Here is a 19,214-nt window from a genome sequence, read left to right on the forward strand (position 1 = left end):
ACTCTATGGACTTTATGTTACATATAGTGAAATTGGTTCTCAAATTGAATTTTGTAGAACTTAAAACTTCATCATATATCTGTGTTTGATTCATTTTTTTTTCTTGAAATTGAGTTATTATAAATCATTTTAATTAAGCATAGATTAGTCATGAAAGACAACTTCATATTATTTGAATAAATTTAATTAGCATTTGCAACAACAACGAGATCGATTAATTTTTTTACTGTCATTAAAATATGTAAAATCTCATATATTTAGTTAATTTTAGAATACTTAAATATTTATTTATAATTTATATTAAAATTTTTTTACATCTTCCTCTATCTCTTCTCGTATTATTAATATTAATTATTTTTATCTATTTTAATTACTGTTTTGGTAGGTCTGTATAATTTCTTCATATGATAGTTGTGCATTGTTAGGCAACAAACTCTTTTGATTGAAATAATTAAAATGAATTATAAAATTTGTTGGTTTTTAGTGTAATTTTATTTTTATGAGGTTATCAGATGCATTGCGCTCTCTATATCGGATTGCGGATCTGGATTGAAACCGAACACGAATCCGATCAGATGATGGACCCCACGCTGCTAAAGCTCTATATCGGATTGCGGATCTGCATATAAACCTAGCAGGAATCCGATCGGGTGACGGACCCCACGCTACCTAAACGCTCTTCTTTGCCTTGCCTTGCCTTGCCTAGCCTCTTTCTCCAAGCCCTCCCTTGATTAGGGCACCGCACCCTGCCACTTCCGCGGCTTCTACCCTCCTCTTTCCGTTGCTTCTGCTGCTCCCTCCTCTCCTCTCGCCGGGAAGAATAACAAGATTATAGAAAGGAAAAGGGGAGAGCGAGGAAGGAAGTCGACGGTGGTGGCAAAATCATAATGGCGGGCAGCGCAGCAGGAGCAGGAGGGAGCTCCGTGGGCCGGACGAGCGTGCGGGTGGTGGTAATGGGGGAGGCGGGCACGGGCAAGTCCAGCCTCATCGTTGCCGTCGCCACCGAATCCTTCCCGGAGAACGTCCCTCATGTCATACCTCCCACCCGCCTCCCTGCTGACTACTACCCCGATCGCGTCCCCCTCACCATCATCGACACGTCCTCCAGGTACTCGTATTCCTTCTTCTTCTGCTTTGTTGTTGATCCGATCCTTTCTTAGTCTTGCGATCTTGATCTGATGCAGGCCCGAGAATAAGGCGAAGCTGATTGCCGAGTGCAAGTCTGCGGATGCCATTGTCTTGACGTACGCTTGTGACCGCCCCTCCACCCTTGACCGCCTCAGCACCTATTGGCTCCCTGAGCTACGCCGATTGGAGGTTCTCTCATCTTTACCCTCTTTCTATTTTCCGTAGCTCCTAAGCTTAGATTGGTCTTGAGTTGTAGTAGTAACTGGCTTCTGTTTTTCCTTATACTTTGGGATGGGCAGGCGAAGGTGCCGGTCATCGTAGTGGGGTGCAAGCTGGATCTGCGGGATGAGCAGCAGGTGAGCCTGGAGCAGGTGATGTCGCCCATCATGCAGCAGTATCGGGAGATCGAGACTTGCATCGAATGTTCTGCTCTCAGGCAGATTCAGGTGTGATTTCGTCCTAGCCTCTCCACTTATATAATAATACTTCTTTGTGACTTTTGGCTCTTTGTTTGTTTATGAATCAGTTACATTTGCGAGGTGGGGCCTGATTTAACCAGTCTTGGGCTTATTGTTTAAATAAAAAACTGTAGGTATTATGTTGCTTGGTTTGTTTCTTAGCTGAATTCAGACAGTGAGAGCACACAATTCTCAAGAGAGATAAGGCATGGGAGATGAGAAAAAGTATTTTTTTTTTCTAAATCGGGTGTGTGTATCTAGAGGTTCTTCTGTTCCATATGGCACCATGCCTGCCAATTTTTCTTGGATGTCCTTATTGGGTAATCAGCTAGAGAAGTCTTAGGTCAACTGCGTATGTACTGTCTTAATAGCTGATAGCTCAGCTGCTGCCTCATCTGATAAGTTGAGCATCATACATCAGCTTTAAAGAGCTGGAAAGTGGAATGCTGCCCTGCTGTTTTCTCGTTATATTCCAATGTTCTTAGAGATGATGAAAGGATGAGGGTGCTTACATCATGTAGTGCAGGTGTGCATCTGCATATAGTGGCACATTTGGAGGTTCCTATCAAAACACTTACATACTTTATACTTGAGTAATGAAGATACATGTATTAGTATATATTCAAGTAGTGAATAGGTAAATATATAATATTGCTAAATCAGTGACTGTTGATATATATATATATTATATATAATCTAGGAAAATTATAAATGGTGATTTATAAGATATGGACAAATGTGTATGTGGTTAAGATTATTTTCTCCGACCATGTTTTGATCTGGAAGTACTAGTAATAAGAAGAAATTATAAAGAAACATGTAATCATGTTTCATGCTTATGTGGTTTGCATAACCTGTAGCATAGGTATGTGCTACAGGGTTGCATGTTCTTTATCTGCAATGGAGACATATTAAGGTTTCATAGGCCTTCTGTGATGTGATCACATGACTGCATATGCAGTATCAGACTCCAGTTTTGGAACATTGGTATATCCTGAGTCTTTGGCACTCTTTTGATGATCTTTGCTTACTGTTTAATTGAGTTAGTTGGCCTTTGTTATCTTGGGAAATCATACCATAAAGTTCGAAAATGTTGTTTCTTTTCAGGTCCAAGAAGTATTTTATTATGCCCAGAAAGCGGTGCTTCATCCAACAGCCCCGCTGTTTGATCAGGAGACACAATCGTTGAAGCCTCATTGTGTAAGGGCTTTGAAAAGGATATTCATCCTGTGCGATCATGATAGAGATGGTGCTCTCAGTGATTCTGAGTTGAATGACTTCCAGGTCCGTCCTTGTTTAGTCCACGATTGCTTGTTTTTAGGACAAATTATGCATCTCAAATACATTAAGAGTAGGCTTTTTTAATTAATTCATCAGGGAGAATTGATATTAATTTAGTGTGAATATCGTCAGGTTAGATGTTTTAATGCTCCTCTCCAGCAAACTGAAATTGCGGGTGTCAAGAAGGTTGTTCAAGAAAAGTTGCCTGAAGGTGTTAATGATTTTGGGCTTACATTAACTGGCTTTCTTTTTCTACATGCTCTTTTCATAGAAAAAGGTCGTCTAGAAACGACCTGGACAGTGTTGAGGAAATTTGGTTATGATAATGATATTAAACTCCGAGATGATCTTCTTCCAACAATATTCAAGCGTGCATCAGATCAGGTACTATTGACTTTGGTGGCACTGTCGTTGCTTAATTTGGTCTAAATTTGAACTTGAAACATGCATACCATGTTCACTTTCTAATCCCTGAGGTTGGACTTGAAGTTATTCTGTTGTATGTGTATGCTTTATTTGTATATCAAGTTTGCTAGTATTATCTTAGTGAAAGTTTGGCCAACCTTGAAGTTATTGAAACTGATCTAATAGCCATCATTGACCTGGACTAACTTCACACTGTTTAAATATTAATCTAGCAAATTCTCTTTGGCATCCATTATGCTTCACTGTTACATGGTCATCTTTTCTGTTGCATTATATGTTCTAGTTCTTGAATTGAATTTTCTTTTTGATGACATTTTACAATATCATGTTACATAAGTGACAACATTGAGCTAGATATTTTTATTTTCTTCTTTATCGGTAGGTTCTGAGGTGGTCAATCTAGTCTTGACTAAGAAGTAGCCCTACCAACAGTACCAAGATGAATGCTCTGTGAATAAAATCAACTCATGAAATACAAATTATTTTCATGAAGAAATGGATGATTTTCCAATACCAAGTTCACACTTCTAGTAGAGTTTGCATGGGCTTCATAACAAATCAATTTATTGTTAGTTAAAACCCTGCCATTTTTTCTGTAGACTGTAGAGCTGACAAATGAAGCTGTGGACTTTTTGAAGGGAGTCTTCCTCACGTTTGACATCGACAGTGTATGAATCATTTACTCTCTCTCTTTGGTATGGTTATATTTTTAATTTAATTTTCACATAGTTCAATACACAATGACAATTCATTATACATGTATTTATTTGTTCTTGCTTATTGTCATGTAATTACATGGTCCTTAACTGTGAAATTTTTTGCCTTCATAAGTTATTTTTTTTCTATTGGTGGCATTAGTGGCACTCTCGTTGCCCAGTAAAATCTATCATAAATTTTAACGAATTACTCAACAGTAGAAAAATTCCTTCTTATGAGCCTGCTTTAGGCTTGGCTTCGTAGAATGTAGATAAGATAGCTTTAGTTATGTTACACTGTCTGCTTAGTTTACTCTGTTACTATTTTTCTAAGCAATTCTTTTTAATAAGCTGTAACTGCTGGCCCATTAGGGGGGGAAAAGGGAATTTTTGAGCTCTTGGACTACTGTTATTGTCCTTATGCTATTAGGGTCTTATCTAAGAATGTGCCACACTGCCACTATTCTGTGAGCAGCTGGGTCTTTTAGGCCATGAATTTTGTTGATGAAGGATGGGAATATTGGAACACTGGTCTACCTTATGATAATTTATAATAATCTGTAAGGTCCAATTAAATCATCATTAGGCTTATACTAACCAGAATAGGATAAGAGTTTCTAAGGAGGTTATATGAAAAATATGAATTGGTTCGACATCGAAATAATTACTTATCTGAATTTCATTCCTCTTTTGTTTGTTGAAATGTGGACCCAGGGTTACAAATTTAGCTTTTGTATCTGAGTTTTTAGCTGCATTTTTGGCAAATTCAACTGGTTGCTACATGTAATACTCTAGATTTTTTTGGGACCTTCTAATAACCAGGTGCCACCTTTTGCTCACCAAATAATCTTGCATATTACAAAGACAGCAATCTATGACCTTTCTATTATTGTTTGGAGTCTTCTGAGGGAAACCATCTACAATATTGATACTTCCATTAAAATTGAATTATATTATTAATCAATATATTTGAAAAATCTATAGCCAACTCGATGTCACCAATACTGACAGATTTGGAGATAACGAATTTTCAAGTAATCGACTAGGCTGGTCTGCTGAAAAATTCATCCATAATTGACCTTACCTGGGTGCACACCTGTTAATAATTGAAGCCTTTGCATATCTATTAGGTATACCATCTATCAGCATTTGTTGGTTTACATTTCAATATTTACCATGATTATTTGGTGTGGTTTGGCAAATTTGTGGAGAAGTTAGGTTTTGATCCTCTTGTTATTAACTTATTTTCTATACGTATAAGAATGAATATTTGACTGAATCACATCATTGTTTTCTCCTGAAATTCTTAGTGGGACATATTGTCCCTTTGTTGGAAATACTTGTATTTTTGTGTCTTGTGATGTGCAACTGAAAAAAAGATCAAGGGCTTCTTTCATTGTAAAAAAATTGGCTCTGTTATTTCATGAATTCAAGTTGGTATACATTAGAGTGGTCAATGAGTTCGATAATAATCAGCCACATCCATTTTTATTCTAGGTAATGCCACGACGGTACAAGTGTTTGTGTGTCATTAATGTGCTGATAGAACATAAGTTGCTAGTAAATTTTATGTCCATAAATATCTAAATACTAGTAAGATGAAGTTAAAATTTCAAGTATTTTAGATATTAACCTTTAATTAAATTTCTAAATGAAAATGTTGGGGGTTTGTTCAATAAACCCTTTTTGACTCCTTGTTTCTTAGTCTTCATTAATGGTTAAATCTGATTAATTCAATTCTAAATTGTTAGGTTTAGTCAACACTGGGATTAGCATGTCGTGGATGGAGTGGGGGGACAACTTGTGATAGTTGTGATAGTTATGCTTCATTATGGTTGCTTAGTGAAGCCTAACATATTCTTGGTTACCAGGATGGAGCTCTGCGGCCTGCTGAACTGGATGATCTTTTTTCAACTGCTCCAGAAAGGTGATTTTTTTTTAACAAGATAGACAAAACCTGTTACACATTTACTACTTGGGAACCATCCTTTGGGAAGCAATCCTTTTTCATTGCCTCAAGGCACTGAAGCAAGGATTGCCATTTATAATGGTTCTTGGGTGACGACTGGCCAGTACAGGCCTGTTGCAGCTTGCAGCCCTTTATAATTTATTTACATTGCCAAGGGTGTGCATGCAGACCCTTGGTATGGTATAACACACTGCAATCTGGTGCAGTATGCTGAGTGTCGGCAATCCATGCATTTAAGTGTTCATTTTGCAAACATGTCTTGATGGATTAAACATCTCTTTTTACTGCACTAAGTTTGCAAATGTGGATCTGAAACACTAATTACAGATTGCTTGTTTTTGTGGTGTATATTTTAAATTTGCTATTTAGTTTATTTTTGGATGAGATTGAAAATCTTGCATCCAATGTTTACATGATCTAGAAATGTTCTTCTGTAGAAATTTGATTTTTTATTCCTTAGTTACCAACAACAGCTTATAGGTTGGTAGATACCGTAAAAGAAAACAATGAGTGGGAATAAAATAAGAATAAAGAGAAAAAAGGTTAAATGTTAGCAAATATGATAAACAAAATTGGGTTTTTTTTCACTAATTTTTTCCGAAATATTCCCTATGTAATTTGAAATGCTGGATGTGGTTTCTTAAGTAGTAGTTCGGTGTTACATGTTATTTGTCCGTGGGTTTGTAAAGATTGAAGAACACCGCTGGATCCTACAGTGAGTGGATCCAGTGATTTCAATAGGCGCTCGGGCGCTCGCCTAGGCGCTCGGGCGAGGCGAGGCGAGGCCTGAGCGCCTCGCTTCATGTCCAGGCGCCTCGCTTCAAAGAGGCGCCGCCTGGGCGTTCGCCCGAGCCCAGGCGTCGGGCGCTTTGGGTGAGCGCCTGGGTTAAACCAGGCGACCGAACCAGATTTTTAGGTCTGGTTGGTCTCCGGTGGTTTAGTTGGTTCAATCGAACCAACTAAATCATCGATATCAGGCTCCCTCTCGCGATTTCCCCGACTTCCCCAACCCTAACACTCGCGATTTTGCCGCCGAGATTTTTTCTCTGCCGTCGCTGCTCTCCGCTACTCTCACTACTCGCCGCTGCCACTATCGTTGCTCGCCGCTACTGTCGTTACTCGCTGCTGCCACAATCGCTGCTCGCCGATTGCTCTCCGTTGCCATAATCGTTGCTCGTTGCTGCTGTCGTCACTCGTCGTTGCTGTCGTCACTCCTGTTGTCGCTCGCCGTTGTCGCTCGTAGCTCTCGCTCCCACTCCCGTTGTCCCTCGCTGCTCCCGTCGTCGCCGTCGCTTGCCGCTCCTGCTCTAGCTATGGCTGTCGCTTGCTACCGCTGCCGTTGCCTCAACAGCCTCGGTCTTCTCATTATATTGTTAACAGTATATTAACAATATACTGCTAACTGTATACTAATAATAGTATTTTTATTTATTAGATTAATAATATATTATTTTTTTTATTTTAATATTATTAATTTTTATTTATTTAATAGTATATTTTTATTTATAAAAAATAAAAAATATACTATTATGATTTATTTATTTATTGTGATTTTGTACCTGATTTTCTTAATTTAATAGCATATTTTTATTTAAATAATTATAATTATTAATTATATTATATATTTTTATATTTTAGCGTCTCGCTTCGCTCGGACGAGCGCCTAGGCGAGCGCTTAGTGCCTCGAGCGTTTTTGGACCTTGGCGCCTTTTGGCACCTAGCGCTTTTTAAATCACTAAGTGGATCCACCTAACATGTCACTTAGTCCTGTCAAAGCACTGGTAAAATAATCATTATTACTCTTCAACTAAGTTGATTACTAGCAAGATAGAGTGTTATGACCTTGTGGATCCATGATGGCATGGAACTAGCATTGTGTAGGTTGTATTGATACCATAGCCCGGTGATGGTTCATGAATGTGCCCAGACATTACTAAATTGGAATGTTTACTGCATCAGCTAGCATGTCTCCTGTGCCCACCTGTGCTGATTCACATGTAGTAAGGAGCGTATCATGATGTGAAAAACCTTAATAAGATGTATAAATAGAGTAATTTAATTGTCTTGGTCACTTATCTAATTGGACCCTTAAGGTGTTACTAAGGACTTAAAATTCCATAATATTGACAGGAAAAAATTATTGTTGGAAACTTGTATTGAAATTTAAACTGAATACATATCAAACATTAAGTATTGGTTATCATTTTTGCCGTGGAGTCTTGTTTGGCCAAGCATGCTTCCTGGACTAGCAGGTTATTTGTACTTGTTGTAAATTTGACTCTTAGGAAATACATGATGTTAGGTCCATCCCAAGACATCAAGTTCGTAATATGGCATTAGGCAGCTTGTAATAACCTTCTGTGTTCAAGACCAATTCTAACTGTAATTATGACTTGCAGGTAAAATCTCTAGCTATCTTCAATGTGATAGTTGTTTCTAAAGTTGTTGAAACCTTCCTATCGTTTTTTGTTTTTATGTATAGAATTGCTTGGAGGACACAGCTGCTGATGGCATTAAAAGTTGCCATATACCTGGAGCAGGCCTCTACAATAAATTAGTTTTTTCTCGCTGTAAATTTTACATTAATATGGAAGTGCAGTGATTTCAATAGGCGCTCGGGCGCTCGCCTAGGTGCTCGGGTGAGGCGAGGCGAGGCTTGAGCGCCTCGCTTCACTTCCAGGCAGCGCGCTTCAAAGAGGCGTCGCTTGGGCGCTCGCCCGAGCATAGGCGCCGGGTGCTTCGGGTGAGCGCCTGGGTTAAACCAGGCGACCAAACCAGCGTTTTAGGTCTGGTTCAGTCTCCGGTGTTTAGTTGGTTCAATCGAACCAACTAAATCACCGATATCAGTTGCCACTGCCCAATCCTAACCCTGCTAGCCGTTCACGCTATCGCTGCCGCTGTCGCTACTCGCCGCTCCTGCTGCCGCTGCTCGCCGCTGCCGCTGCCGTTGTCGCCGCTCCCGCTGTCGCTGCTCGCCGTTGCCGCTGCCGCTGTTGTCGCTCCCGCTCCCGCTCCCGCTCCCCCTGCCGTTGCTCGCCACTGTCGCTATTCGCCACTGCCGCTGCCGTTGCCATTGTCGTCGCTCTCGCTGCCACTGCTCACTTTTACCGCTGTTGTTGCACCCTCGGTCTTCCCTTACACTCCTCTTCCTTCTCCTATTTCGAAAGTATACTATTAACATTATACTATATACTGTTAATAGTATACTAGTAACAGTAATGTATTTGTATTTATTAGATTAATAATATATTATTTTGATTTTAATACTGTTAATTTTTATTTATTTGAAATTATTGTTAGGTTTTAGGATAAATGGCAAGTGTACAGAGCAACTTAATAGAGTCTCCAATGGCATCAAAAAAAGATCTTGTATAGAAGTATAATTATCTGAAGGATCCGAAAGATCATAATGCAGTGCAAAAGCATCAAGCCCGGCTCCTGCTATTATTGAAGACATAGAGAATGAAACATATTTTGATGAAGAGGAAGGAGTCGAAGGACAAGAGGAAGAGGACGAATTCAATGAAGATGATTTGTGTGAAAATGACGATATTATTGATTATGATGAATGACTTTGATGTAAAATTTTATTGTTTTGAATTTTGAAACTTTTTGTTAATGTGACATTATGATTTTGTATTTTAGATATTCTTAATTTAATAGCATATTTTATTTAAAATTTTAAATAATTATATTTATTAATTATATTATATGTTTTTATATTTTAGCGTCTCGCTTCGTTTGGGCGAGTGCCTAGCGCCTCGGGCGTTTTTGGACCTTGGCGCCTTTTGGCGCCTAGCGCTTTTTAAATCACTGTGGAAGTGCGACATTGACTTTTTAGAATAACCAATCCGAAACAGGAGACTTACATTTAATGATTTAGTTTTGCTGTAGATTGATTGTTAACTTGAAACATAAGTTAATTCGGTGTCTTGGTGCTTGCGTCACCCTTTAAGAACTCAAGTCCCTGAAAACATTTTTTTAGTGTCAACATCTGTTGACAAAAGATTGTGCTTTGTTCTTTATTGAAGTTAACAGCATAAATATTATGTAGTAGTCATGCTAATCTGTTCCAATTGGCACATATAATTTTGACACTGGACTGTCATAGACTTGCATGCAGTGGCAAGGTCATGTTTATATACCCTTTTGTTTGACCTGGAACCTAATCGAAGTTCAAGACATTAGCCTCTTTTGGGTAATAATTGACACAAAATGGCACATTCCTAAACGCAGTCACATCTTTTCACTCTCTTATATGTACTCCTTCCATCTGTGAAAGCTTGAAGAGCTGAAGTCAGAGTAGGAAGTTGCACTGCTCAAATCATTGACCAAATGCCATGTTCTACTCATGATTTCCTCAAAGAAACCTTCAACATTTTACCTTGACCAAAGGAAGATCATTCATGGACTCAGTTCCACAGGAAAACTGTTACTACAGTTTTTGTCTCGACCATAGTAAGACATGGACTTGGTTCCTACAGAAAACAATGTTGCACAGTGTTTATAAGCTTTTGACCGAAAACAGCATAAGTGGAAATTGTATTATTACTCTTTATTTTGGTTTGTTTCTAGTTTGGTGTTTACTCTTGCCTAACAAAAATATTTGGTAAATAGAAATAAAAGGCCATGTAACTTGTGCTATTCCTTACATATTTTGGAAACAAACAATGAGATTGATTCGGCTATATATAAATTTCAACTGCTGCAGTAGCTAAGACTTGACAATAAGAAATGAGATGAGGCATTAGAGTTATTCGATAAAAGTATGGTGTTGGCCTACCTAAAACACTTCAGAGTTCTACTATTAGAGGAATCTTGTGTTTGCATGTCCTAAGTTCTTGAATGACTTTAAAGGAGGGGAAGAGGATGGATTTTACAGCTAGGAATTAACTGAGGACATCTCCATACTAGTAATACCCTGTTGAATGATCTGAAAGGGGGATATCTTTCTCATTCTGTAGGTTTTTATCCTGTAGTTCTTTATTCTGTTGACCATTAACCATTATAACAGATGTCCAAGCTCGGGACACCACCATGAAAAATTTGAGCCCTCATGCTGCAGATGCTAGAGTGATATAAAAAACAGATGCATTCTAATCAAAGACTTTAAAAAGGTTTAATTTGCAGCGTGAAGGTTGGACTTATGATATAGTAGGAATGGAGTCAGTTAAGTTGTATTAGATATTATCATATCTGATTGTTTTATACCTGGTTTTGACTTGTGTAGAAATATAGTTATAGCCTATAGCCTGTATGACAAAATGTTGCTGATGAGTTCTTTTTGTTTGTAATGATGGTTTGAATTAGCAAATTGTCTTGTTGGATGCTTTGTGGCCTCCTGTTGTTTCTTTCATATTCTCTCTACTTTCTTCCAATTTTCAAAATTTTTTGTTATTCACTAGCACTAGTTTACTGTTGATTTCCACCCTCTTCCAATTTCTAGCTTTTATGTTTATTAGCTTTATTTTAAACTACTGCTTTTCACTTTCAATAATTATGAAGTATTTTTGTCTTTTGATCCTTGGAAAGAGTCAACTTCAACTGTTCCCCTTCAAGAGTTCAAATTTATTGGTTTAGGTATCGACCATCAGCCCAAGTTAAAGAATTAGAAAATTTGCTCATCACACCCTATCACACAGCGTATGTGTATATGAGACTTGCACTTGTGACTTCAATGCGAAAAGTGATAATTAGCATTGAAAAGAATTCCAGCAGATTGAACAGGATTCGGACAAGTGTGAAGGAAGCAAAGAGAGTAAAAAGAAAAGCCAGGTTGGAAAATAAAGAAATGTTTTGAGGGGCCTAAATACAAAGTGAAGTCCAATTTATTGCCTTTTTTTTGGCATTGGGGCATGTATTGACATAATAGTAGCTCTCTTGCTGCTTTGTTGCTTGACGAACTCTACCATGCTGTTCTAATTTAGGTCATGATGAGAAAATTCTATAATGCTACGCTCAACCTACATGTTTGAATTTTCTATTCATTCACCTATGATGCAACTTTTCTTATTTCCAAACTACCTGTTCATTTATGTTTGATCAAAATGCTTTCTTTCTTCTTTTGTTCCTTCCCCTCACTTTGCTTTATTTTTGACAGCCCTTGGTCTGAAGCTCCTTACAAAGATGCTGCAGAGAAGAATGTTTTAGGAGGATTGTCACTTGAAGGATTTCTTTCGGAGGTCTTTTGTCATGTTTTTTTAATATTCTAAGTATTTTCCCTGAAATTTTATGATATATATGGACTTTGTTTATAGGTTCTGTGTAAATTAGACTTAATTACTTGTCTTTCTTCCCATATTTCTATCAGGTCAACTGTTGTTTGCCTTTCTATGTTATTTATTTTTGTAAGATAATGATTATTTTGCCAGATGTTAGTTATAACTAGAACAAGAATGTTTAAAGCTCAAATTTATGCTTTCTCCTTCTGCTAGAAGGGTGCATCATTATGTAACACACAATTATGCATATTTAGCAGACTTATATTAGTATGCATTTAAATATATTGCAGACTGGAAAGTAATCAAGTAATGGTTTTTATTAATGTTTATCAACTGAATATATGCTTAAGGTTGGGATGCATATGCTTTAGTAAGAAGTATGCATTTATTTATGTTGCAAGTTTGTTTGTATGTCTTTATAGCAAGGTATGCAGTTTCGAATAATACCGCCTGTACCAGGCAGTACGTATCGGTCCGTCAGTTGATCAGTACACGGACCGTCCTTTACCGGACGGTATATATATGTATGTATGTATGTATGTATATGTATTTATTTTTTTTTCCTTCTTCGGGCGACGTCGCCTTTGATAAAAATATTTTATCCTCCTGGGGAGAAGAGAGAGGCGACGTCGCTGAATTATATATATATATATATATATATGTATGTATGTATATGTATGTATGTATATATATGTATGTATGTATATATATGTATGTATATATATGTATGTATACCGAGCGGTATACCGAATGGTATACTACTCGGTATACTGTATCGTATCGTACCGAGAGAATGTCGAAACGCCGGTACGGTACGATATTTCAAACCTTGGTTTATAGTACAAATATATATCTTTTTCTACACAGATTCATGTGTACAAATATATACAGCTACATATCTATATTTGTTACTTTGTGCGAAGTAAATTACATTTGTTCTTTATATGTGTTATATATTTGCAAGGGTGATATATTTAATTGTACATCTGCATTTATCAAGGATTGCCAAATTATGGGTATTGCCCTGCATGGTGATACATATTGGTTTGACCAGATGCAGTCCTGGTCCTGGGTGATATTTTAAGATGTGAATGTGTGGCTTGTTGATCAGTTTTAGTTAAATCTTGATTGGTTTATACTAACTAGTGAAACCAACTGTTTTTATAACATGATTAAATTGTAAAGTAAGCCAAAGAAGCCAAAATTTACTTTCATTGATACGCTACATTGAATGGCACTGCAAGGGGTAGGAAAGTGGTAGTAGAAGAAGAAGCATCAGGCACCTCATGGAATGGAAGAGGAACCTCATCAAGGCGATGGAGGAGATTGTTGTGATGAATTTCTTCTGATCTTTGACTTATATTTGGTTATAAGAAATTATCTAGGGACTTAAAGTTGCATGTGCTGGTTATCAGATATTATCTAGCAGACCAGCATTTGCCATGTCATCCAAATACAACATTGTACTAGCAGAATATCCAAGTGGGTTAACATAGTTTTATGCTGACTTGCACATATCCTGCCAGCATTATCTGCATAAGTATCATTGGGAAACTGGAAAACTTGTCATGGATGTGACTTTTGATTGCATTATTTTTATTGTGGTTGTGGTTCTTTTAGGAAATTGACCAACAGTGAGCATTTCTTTTTTGAAGCATTAATTTGCAAGAAGATAGTTCTTGTAAAATCTGTAGCATAGTGTCTATTTCATGCATGTTTTGTGCTCAGATATTATCTAATGTGTCGGTATTGAAAAAGTTGAAATGTTTCATGTCTTTTTGCCGTATTTTAAATCTTTCATTTTAAAATCGTATCGTCCTATTCCACCTGCTTCACTTGTGTTTTTGTAACTTATTTGAAAATTGTAGTCCTAAATTTGACTATGGAACCTGTCATCACACCTTTTTATTATGTTCTAAGTCAATTTTAGTAAATATGTTGACAACTGCTGGAGTTTCTCTCTGTGATCTAAGATGTTCAACACTGCTAAACATAGTTTTGCATTTATGCTGACATACTCTATTGTAGATAACTGAATTCTTTTTACATATTATAAGTCTGGCCTTTCCTTTGTTAGCTGATCTTAGTTATATTCAGCTATCGGGTGGCATAGGTTCTATGATGTTTTCCTCCTCTTTTGATTAGCTAAATAAGGTTGTCAAAAAGGAATTCTTCATTCATCAATTTTCTGTTATGCACTATTGATAGGAATAATATTATTCTATTGCAGTGGGCTCTCATGACACTTCAAGATCCAGCAGCTAGTCTGGCTAACCTTATATACATTGGATACACTGGTGATCCTGCTTCAGCGTTTCAGATAACAAGAAAAAGGAGGTTAGATCGCAAAAAGCAGCAAACCCAAAGAAATGTTTTTCAGTGTTTTGTCTTTGGTTCTAGAAATGCCGGGAAGACCACATTGTTAAATTCATTTATTGGAAGGTAAGCCATTTGTTGGTTTTTCTTATCTGTCACTTATTTGCATGCTACTATTATTTGGTTCATGATAAGGACCAAGCTTTTACGTGTTAGCTTTTGACCTGACTTGACAGGATTTTGGCTTTTCCTTTATTTTATTTGACCATTTATTGTGCAGAACATTTTCGGAGAAATATAATCCCACAACATCTGATCGGTTTGCTGCAAATGTTGTGGGACTCCATAATGTAAGTGCAACTTAACAATGAATGAATTTTCTGTCTTGGATTGTATAAGCAACTACTCTATTTCTGCTCTTGCAAGCTTTGTTAAGTATATATTTGTACTACTACAAGTTTATTTACATATGAACTCTGGATTATCAATTAAAATTTGGAGTTTTTGGGTCTAGTTGATTCCTCTATCCCTTTGCAAGTTTTGATGCATGTTACAGGATAATTGCTTTTACTCTTTCCAATATTGCAGGTAACATGTGGTTGGTCTTGGTGTTTAAGATCAGAATCAATCTGGATTAGTTGAATCTGATCATAGAAGCTTTTTATTTTCTTTTTGAAATGATAAAAATCAGCCTGAGGATAGTGGGGTCAACCGAAAATTAGTAATATAAGCAAGATTTTTTTTTTTATGGTTGGCAGGTGACCAGATCATCAAGATTGGCGAGATCTAGGAGTTCAGCCCAAGATTGATTTATTTTGACTGATCCTTGATCAGTCTCAAATATCATCTGGCTTAATTGGATGGGCTTAAATTCACCAATGCTGATCCAGAGTGGTCCAATTGGATTAGGACACTGGATCGTGCAGTTCATGATTATTGATCTATCTTACATGTTACATCAAACAAATTAACTTCAATATACATCATCATTGATCTTTTTGGTTCCAAAAAAATTATGAAAAGGTAAAAACTGGTATAGTTTTTACCAGTCCAAGCTAATACGGAAAAGTTATTGAGACCACATCTTGGACATTTTATGAGGGTAATGCAATACTGAATATTCACCTCTGTATCAGTATGTGAAGATTGATGATTCTAACAAATATGACCTTAAGAATTAATCAAGGTCACATGGTGAAATGTTATGCCAGTAACATGTATTCTAACAATGAAAATTCAAAATAGAATAAAGTTAGCAAGAACTCATATACTTATCAATTATCGACTATAAAGAATGAACATAGGCTTGGAATGGACACATCAACATGGCAAATCTTCAAAAATAAGGTATCGACCAATGTTTCACTTAAGGGTTCATCGAGGCATTAGACCATTTGTTTATCTTGAGTCACAAGTCACCCACTTCGCACCTCTCTTCTCTAGCATGAGGTGTTAGTTATTCTTTAAAATCATTAATATTTTTATAAATTGCAACTATTGCTTTTGTTATTTGTTAGGTTTAGAAAGTTCTAATTTCTGTTTATGAAAAGGTAATTTTGTATGACTAAGATACAAGTTGAGTTCATGCAATTGATCGTCTCAAGAAAACTAAACCATGCATATGCAAGCATTTCATGAGGGTACATTTTTTGTTTGTGGTTGTAACACTTAAAATGCTAATTTATTTTGCTAGATTCTATTTTGATTTGAAAAAATATTGTTAATTTGTTAGCATAATTTATTATGCAGCTTTTTGCATAGCACAGTGAACTCAAGGTTTTGATCTTGTTCCATGTAGGGATTTATAGATGTACACATGCCAGCAAAGTACCAGCTTACCCAATGGGTATGTGCCCATGTGCCATAACCATGCACGAAGCTGGGAGTGTTACTGCTGCATGTCATAAGTCGTGTCTCTTGCTTACCCATATCCATCATGATCTCAATACATGGCACAGAAGATTTAATGTAAACTAGTGTTGCCCTGTCACTAGTTTTATGTGCTTCTTTACCCAAAAAATGCATTATTTGGTAGGGTTATAATTATAAGTTTTCAAATATCAGTAGCACATGAGGTTTTCCCATGCTACTGCACCAAATGATAGCACTTTTTGGACCAAGAATTCTTTACTGCCCCGGACCTGCCTGGACCCATATGGTACAGATGGTATTCACCCGGTCCAACTGTCGGTCGAGAATTGGACCAGCCTCTACTGGGTGGTTCAAGCTGGTCTATACTGGGTGATTACCTACCCAGTCTTTTATACTAGACTGATTTTGACTCTATCTTTTGATAGATAGACTATGATGCATCATCTTTTCTAGAATTGCAAGTTCTTATCAAAGGCTTTGTTTTCTTCCCCTTTTTGTGTGTTTGCTTATCTCTTTATACCCATGTTTTCTTCTGCACTGTTAATTCACAAAATGAGCAATTGATCAATATGGTGCATTATGTGGGCCTTAACTCCTTGCAGATACTTTTTAGAATTGTTCGTATGATCTTTGTGCTTCTCAAATGAGCTTGTGGTTGTTTATATTTCTGGTACAAGCAATTGTGTTCTTTCATGGATTAAGATGTTTGTCAAATGCAACACCAATTCGTGACTGCGCCAGTAAGGTACCAAGTTAGGATAGGTTGGTACTGGTTGGTACTGGCTGGACCAGCAGAGAGAGAGAGAGAGGACGTAGTCGATGATAGGAGGAGAGTTGGAGGTGGTGGTACCGTGGTAGAAGAGGAAGAGAAAAGAAGGATGAAAAGGAGCCAGTGGAAGAATAGAGAGAATAAGAAACAAGATACGACAACTGTCAGCTTTTCAAAGCATGAAAAAGGGATCAGTACTAGTACCCGACAGTAGGCTGCTTACCACCTGGGATAGCTTGGTACCTGTCAGCTTATTGCTTGAGAAGCTTGGCATGGTGAGCTCACCGAGCTGTAAGCTTCATTTTAAACAAGAGCAGGAGAAATTGCCTGGTAGCCACGCTGGCCGGTACTGATGTGGACTAGCAGGCTCAAAATTTTAAATTATGGTTTCTTTGTGGCACAGATTCAGTTCTTTTGACTACCTGGTAATTCACTTGTTAGGATAAACCATAAACTACAAATGCAAATTAAATTGGATCTTCAAATTGTATATTTCAATGTTTGTTTTCTAGAACAAGTTCAGTATTCTTTTTGCCATATCTGATTTTGAATGTGTTGCTTATGAAGGGTGATAAAAAGATACTTGTAATGCGAGAAATAGCAGAAATAAAAGTCAAGAACCTGCTTTCTAGTAAGGAGTCTTTAGCGGCATGCGACATAGCTGTATTTGTTCACGACAGGTATTAAATTGTCAATTATACTGCTCTTAACTAATGTGAACTTTGGCCATATTTTTAATTGTTTATCAGTGTACATACCAACAAATTTTGAATTATACAGATTGAACCATCTTAAGTACTATAATAACTAAGGCAGATGGTTGTCTAAATTTTTTGTATCCTTGTATTTCTCAGAAATAGTTGACCACTTTGACTTAGATAGTGTCTGTTTGATTGAGGAATTACATAACACGTGATGACTCTCACTCACAGAGGTAGAATGTTTATCGGCAGTTTTTGCATCTTCAGTTGCATAATTTAAAGGATGCAAAAACATTACTGTTGCATCTAATTATGTAAACTGCATATGTAACCTACCTTGTTTATTTAATCCTGCCTTTTGTAGGATATCATGCACAGATGCTTGTTATACGGTGTCTTTGCTTCACATTTTATTTCCTATTTTCACGTTACTACCTTATTGGTGAGCAAGCTCTCAGATATATGTATGTGAAGGTTCTGCTCATGAATTATGGTCTGCATTCCATATGTAGCGCCTCTACATTCTGCCTCGGGAGTTATGTAGATGGTCATATCTATAAATGCATAATTTGCAAGGACAGTCTGATGATAATTCCAATGGTTTCATCAGTAATTCATCATTCTGCTTCATTGGTAGGTTTGGCAAACCTGATCAGCATGCAGCTGCTATCATTTTCATCAGGAGCTAGCATAAAAAACAATTTCGATTAACATAGACTGGTGTCCATGAGTGGCAGTGATTTCAATAGGTGCTCGGGCGAGGACGAGGCGAGGCCCGAGCCCGTCGCTTTATTTCCAAGCGGCGCGCTCCAAAGAGGCGTCGCCTGGGCGCTCGCCCGAGTCCAGGCGTCTAGCGCCTGGCTTAAACCAGGCGATCAAACCAACGTTTTAGGTCTGGTTCGGTCTCCGGTGCTTTAGTTGGTTCAATCGAACCAACTAAGGCATCGATATCAGCACGACTTCCCCAACCTTAACCTTGCTCGCCGTTCACGTTGTCGGTCCTGTTGCTGTCGTTGCTCTCGCTGTTGCTGCCGCTGCCATTGTCGTCGCTCCCATTGCTGCTGTCGTTGCTCGCTGTTACCGTTGCCATTGTCTCCGCTCACCGCTCCCGCTTCCGCTGCTGCCGCTACCACTATCGCCGCTCCCGCTGTCGCTGCTGCTGCTCGTTGCTACCATTGCCGCTGCCACTGTCGCCGCTCCTGCTCCCATTGCTTGTTGCTAGCTCTGCCATTGCCACTGTCGTCGCTCGCCACTGTCGTCGCTCGCCACTGTCGCTCCTGCTTTTCTCAGTCAACACCCTCGGTCTTCCCTTACACTCTTCTCTTCTCTTTCGATAGTATACTGTTAACTGCATATTAGTAGCAGTATTTATATTTTT

General features: G+C 37.8%; 1 protein-coding gene across 2 annotated transcripts in view; it reads left to right on the forward strand.

Annotated features, from left to right (window-relative positions):
• Positions 1 to 703: 703 nt before the first annotated feature.
• LOC135631876 (mitochondrial Rho GTPase 1-like) overlaps positions 704 to 19,214 on the forward strand; it is a 43,217-nt gene continuing 24,706 nt past the window's right edge. Inside the window, exons 1-11 of one of the 2 annotated variants that reach the window (XM_065139919.1) lie at positions 704 to 1,108; positions 1,185 to 1,317; positions 1,428 to 1,574; positions 2,694 to 2,870; positions 3,000 to 3,251; positions 3,893 to 3,961; positions 5,860 to 5,915; positions 12,058 to 12,139; positions 14,409 to 14,620; positions 14,775 to 14,844; positions 17,703 to 17,815. In XM_065139919.1, coding sequence (XP_064995991.1) covers positions 888 to 1,108; positions 1,185 to 1,317; positions 1,428 to 1,574; positions 2,694 to 2,870; positions 3,000 to 3,251; positions 3,893 to 3,961; positions 5,860 to 5,915; positions 12,058 to 12,139; positions 14,409 to 14,620; positions 14,775 to 14,844; positions 17,703 to 17,815 — 1,532 coding nt within the window. In that variant the 5' untranslated portion in view covers positions 704 to 887. The remainder of the gene's footprint in view (positions 1,109 to 1,184; positions 1,318 to 1,427; positions 1,575 to 2,693; positions 2,871 to 2,999; positions 3,252 to 3,892; positions 3,962 to 5,859; positions 5,916 to 12,057; positions 12,140 to 14,408; positions 14,621 to 14,774; positions 14,845 to 17,702; positions 17,816 to 19,214) is intronic. The other variant, XM_065139920.1, reaches the window with a different exon arrangement.

The sequence above is a fragment of the Musa acuminata genome, chromosome BXJ3-2, assembly GCF_036884655.1.
Source record: "Musa acuminata AAA Group cultivar baxijiao chromosome BXJ3-2, Cavendish_Baxijiao_AAA, whole genome shotgun sequence".
Classification (NCBI taxonomy): domain Eukaryota; kingdom Viridiplantae; phylum Streptophyta; class Magnoliopsida; order Zingiberales; family Musaceae; genus Musa; species Musa acuminata.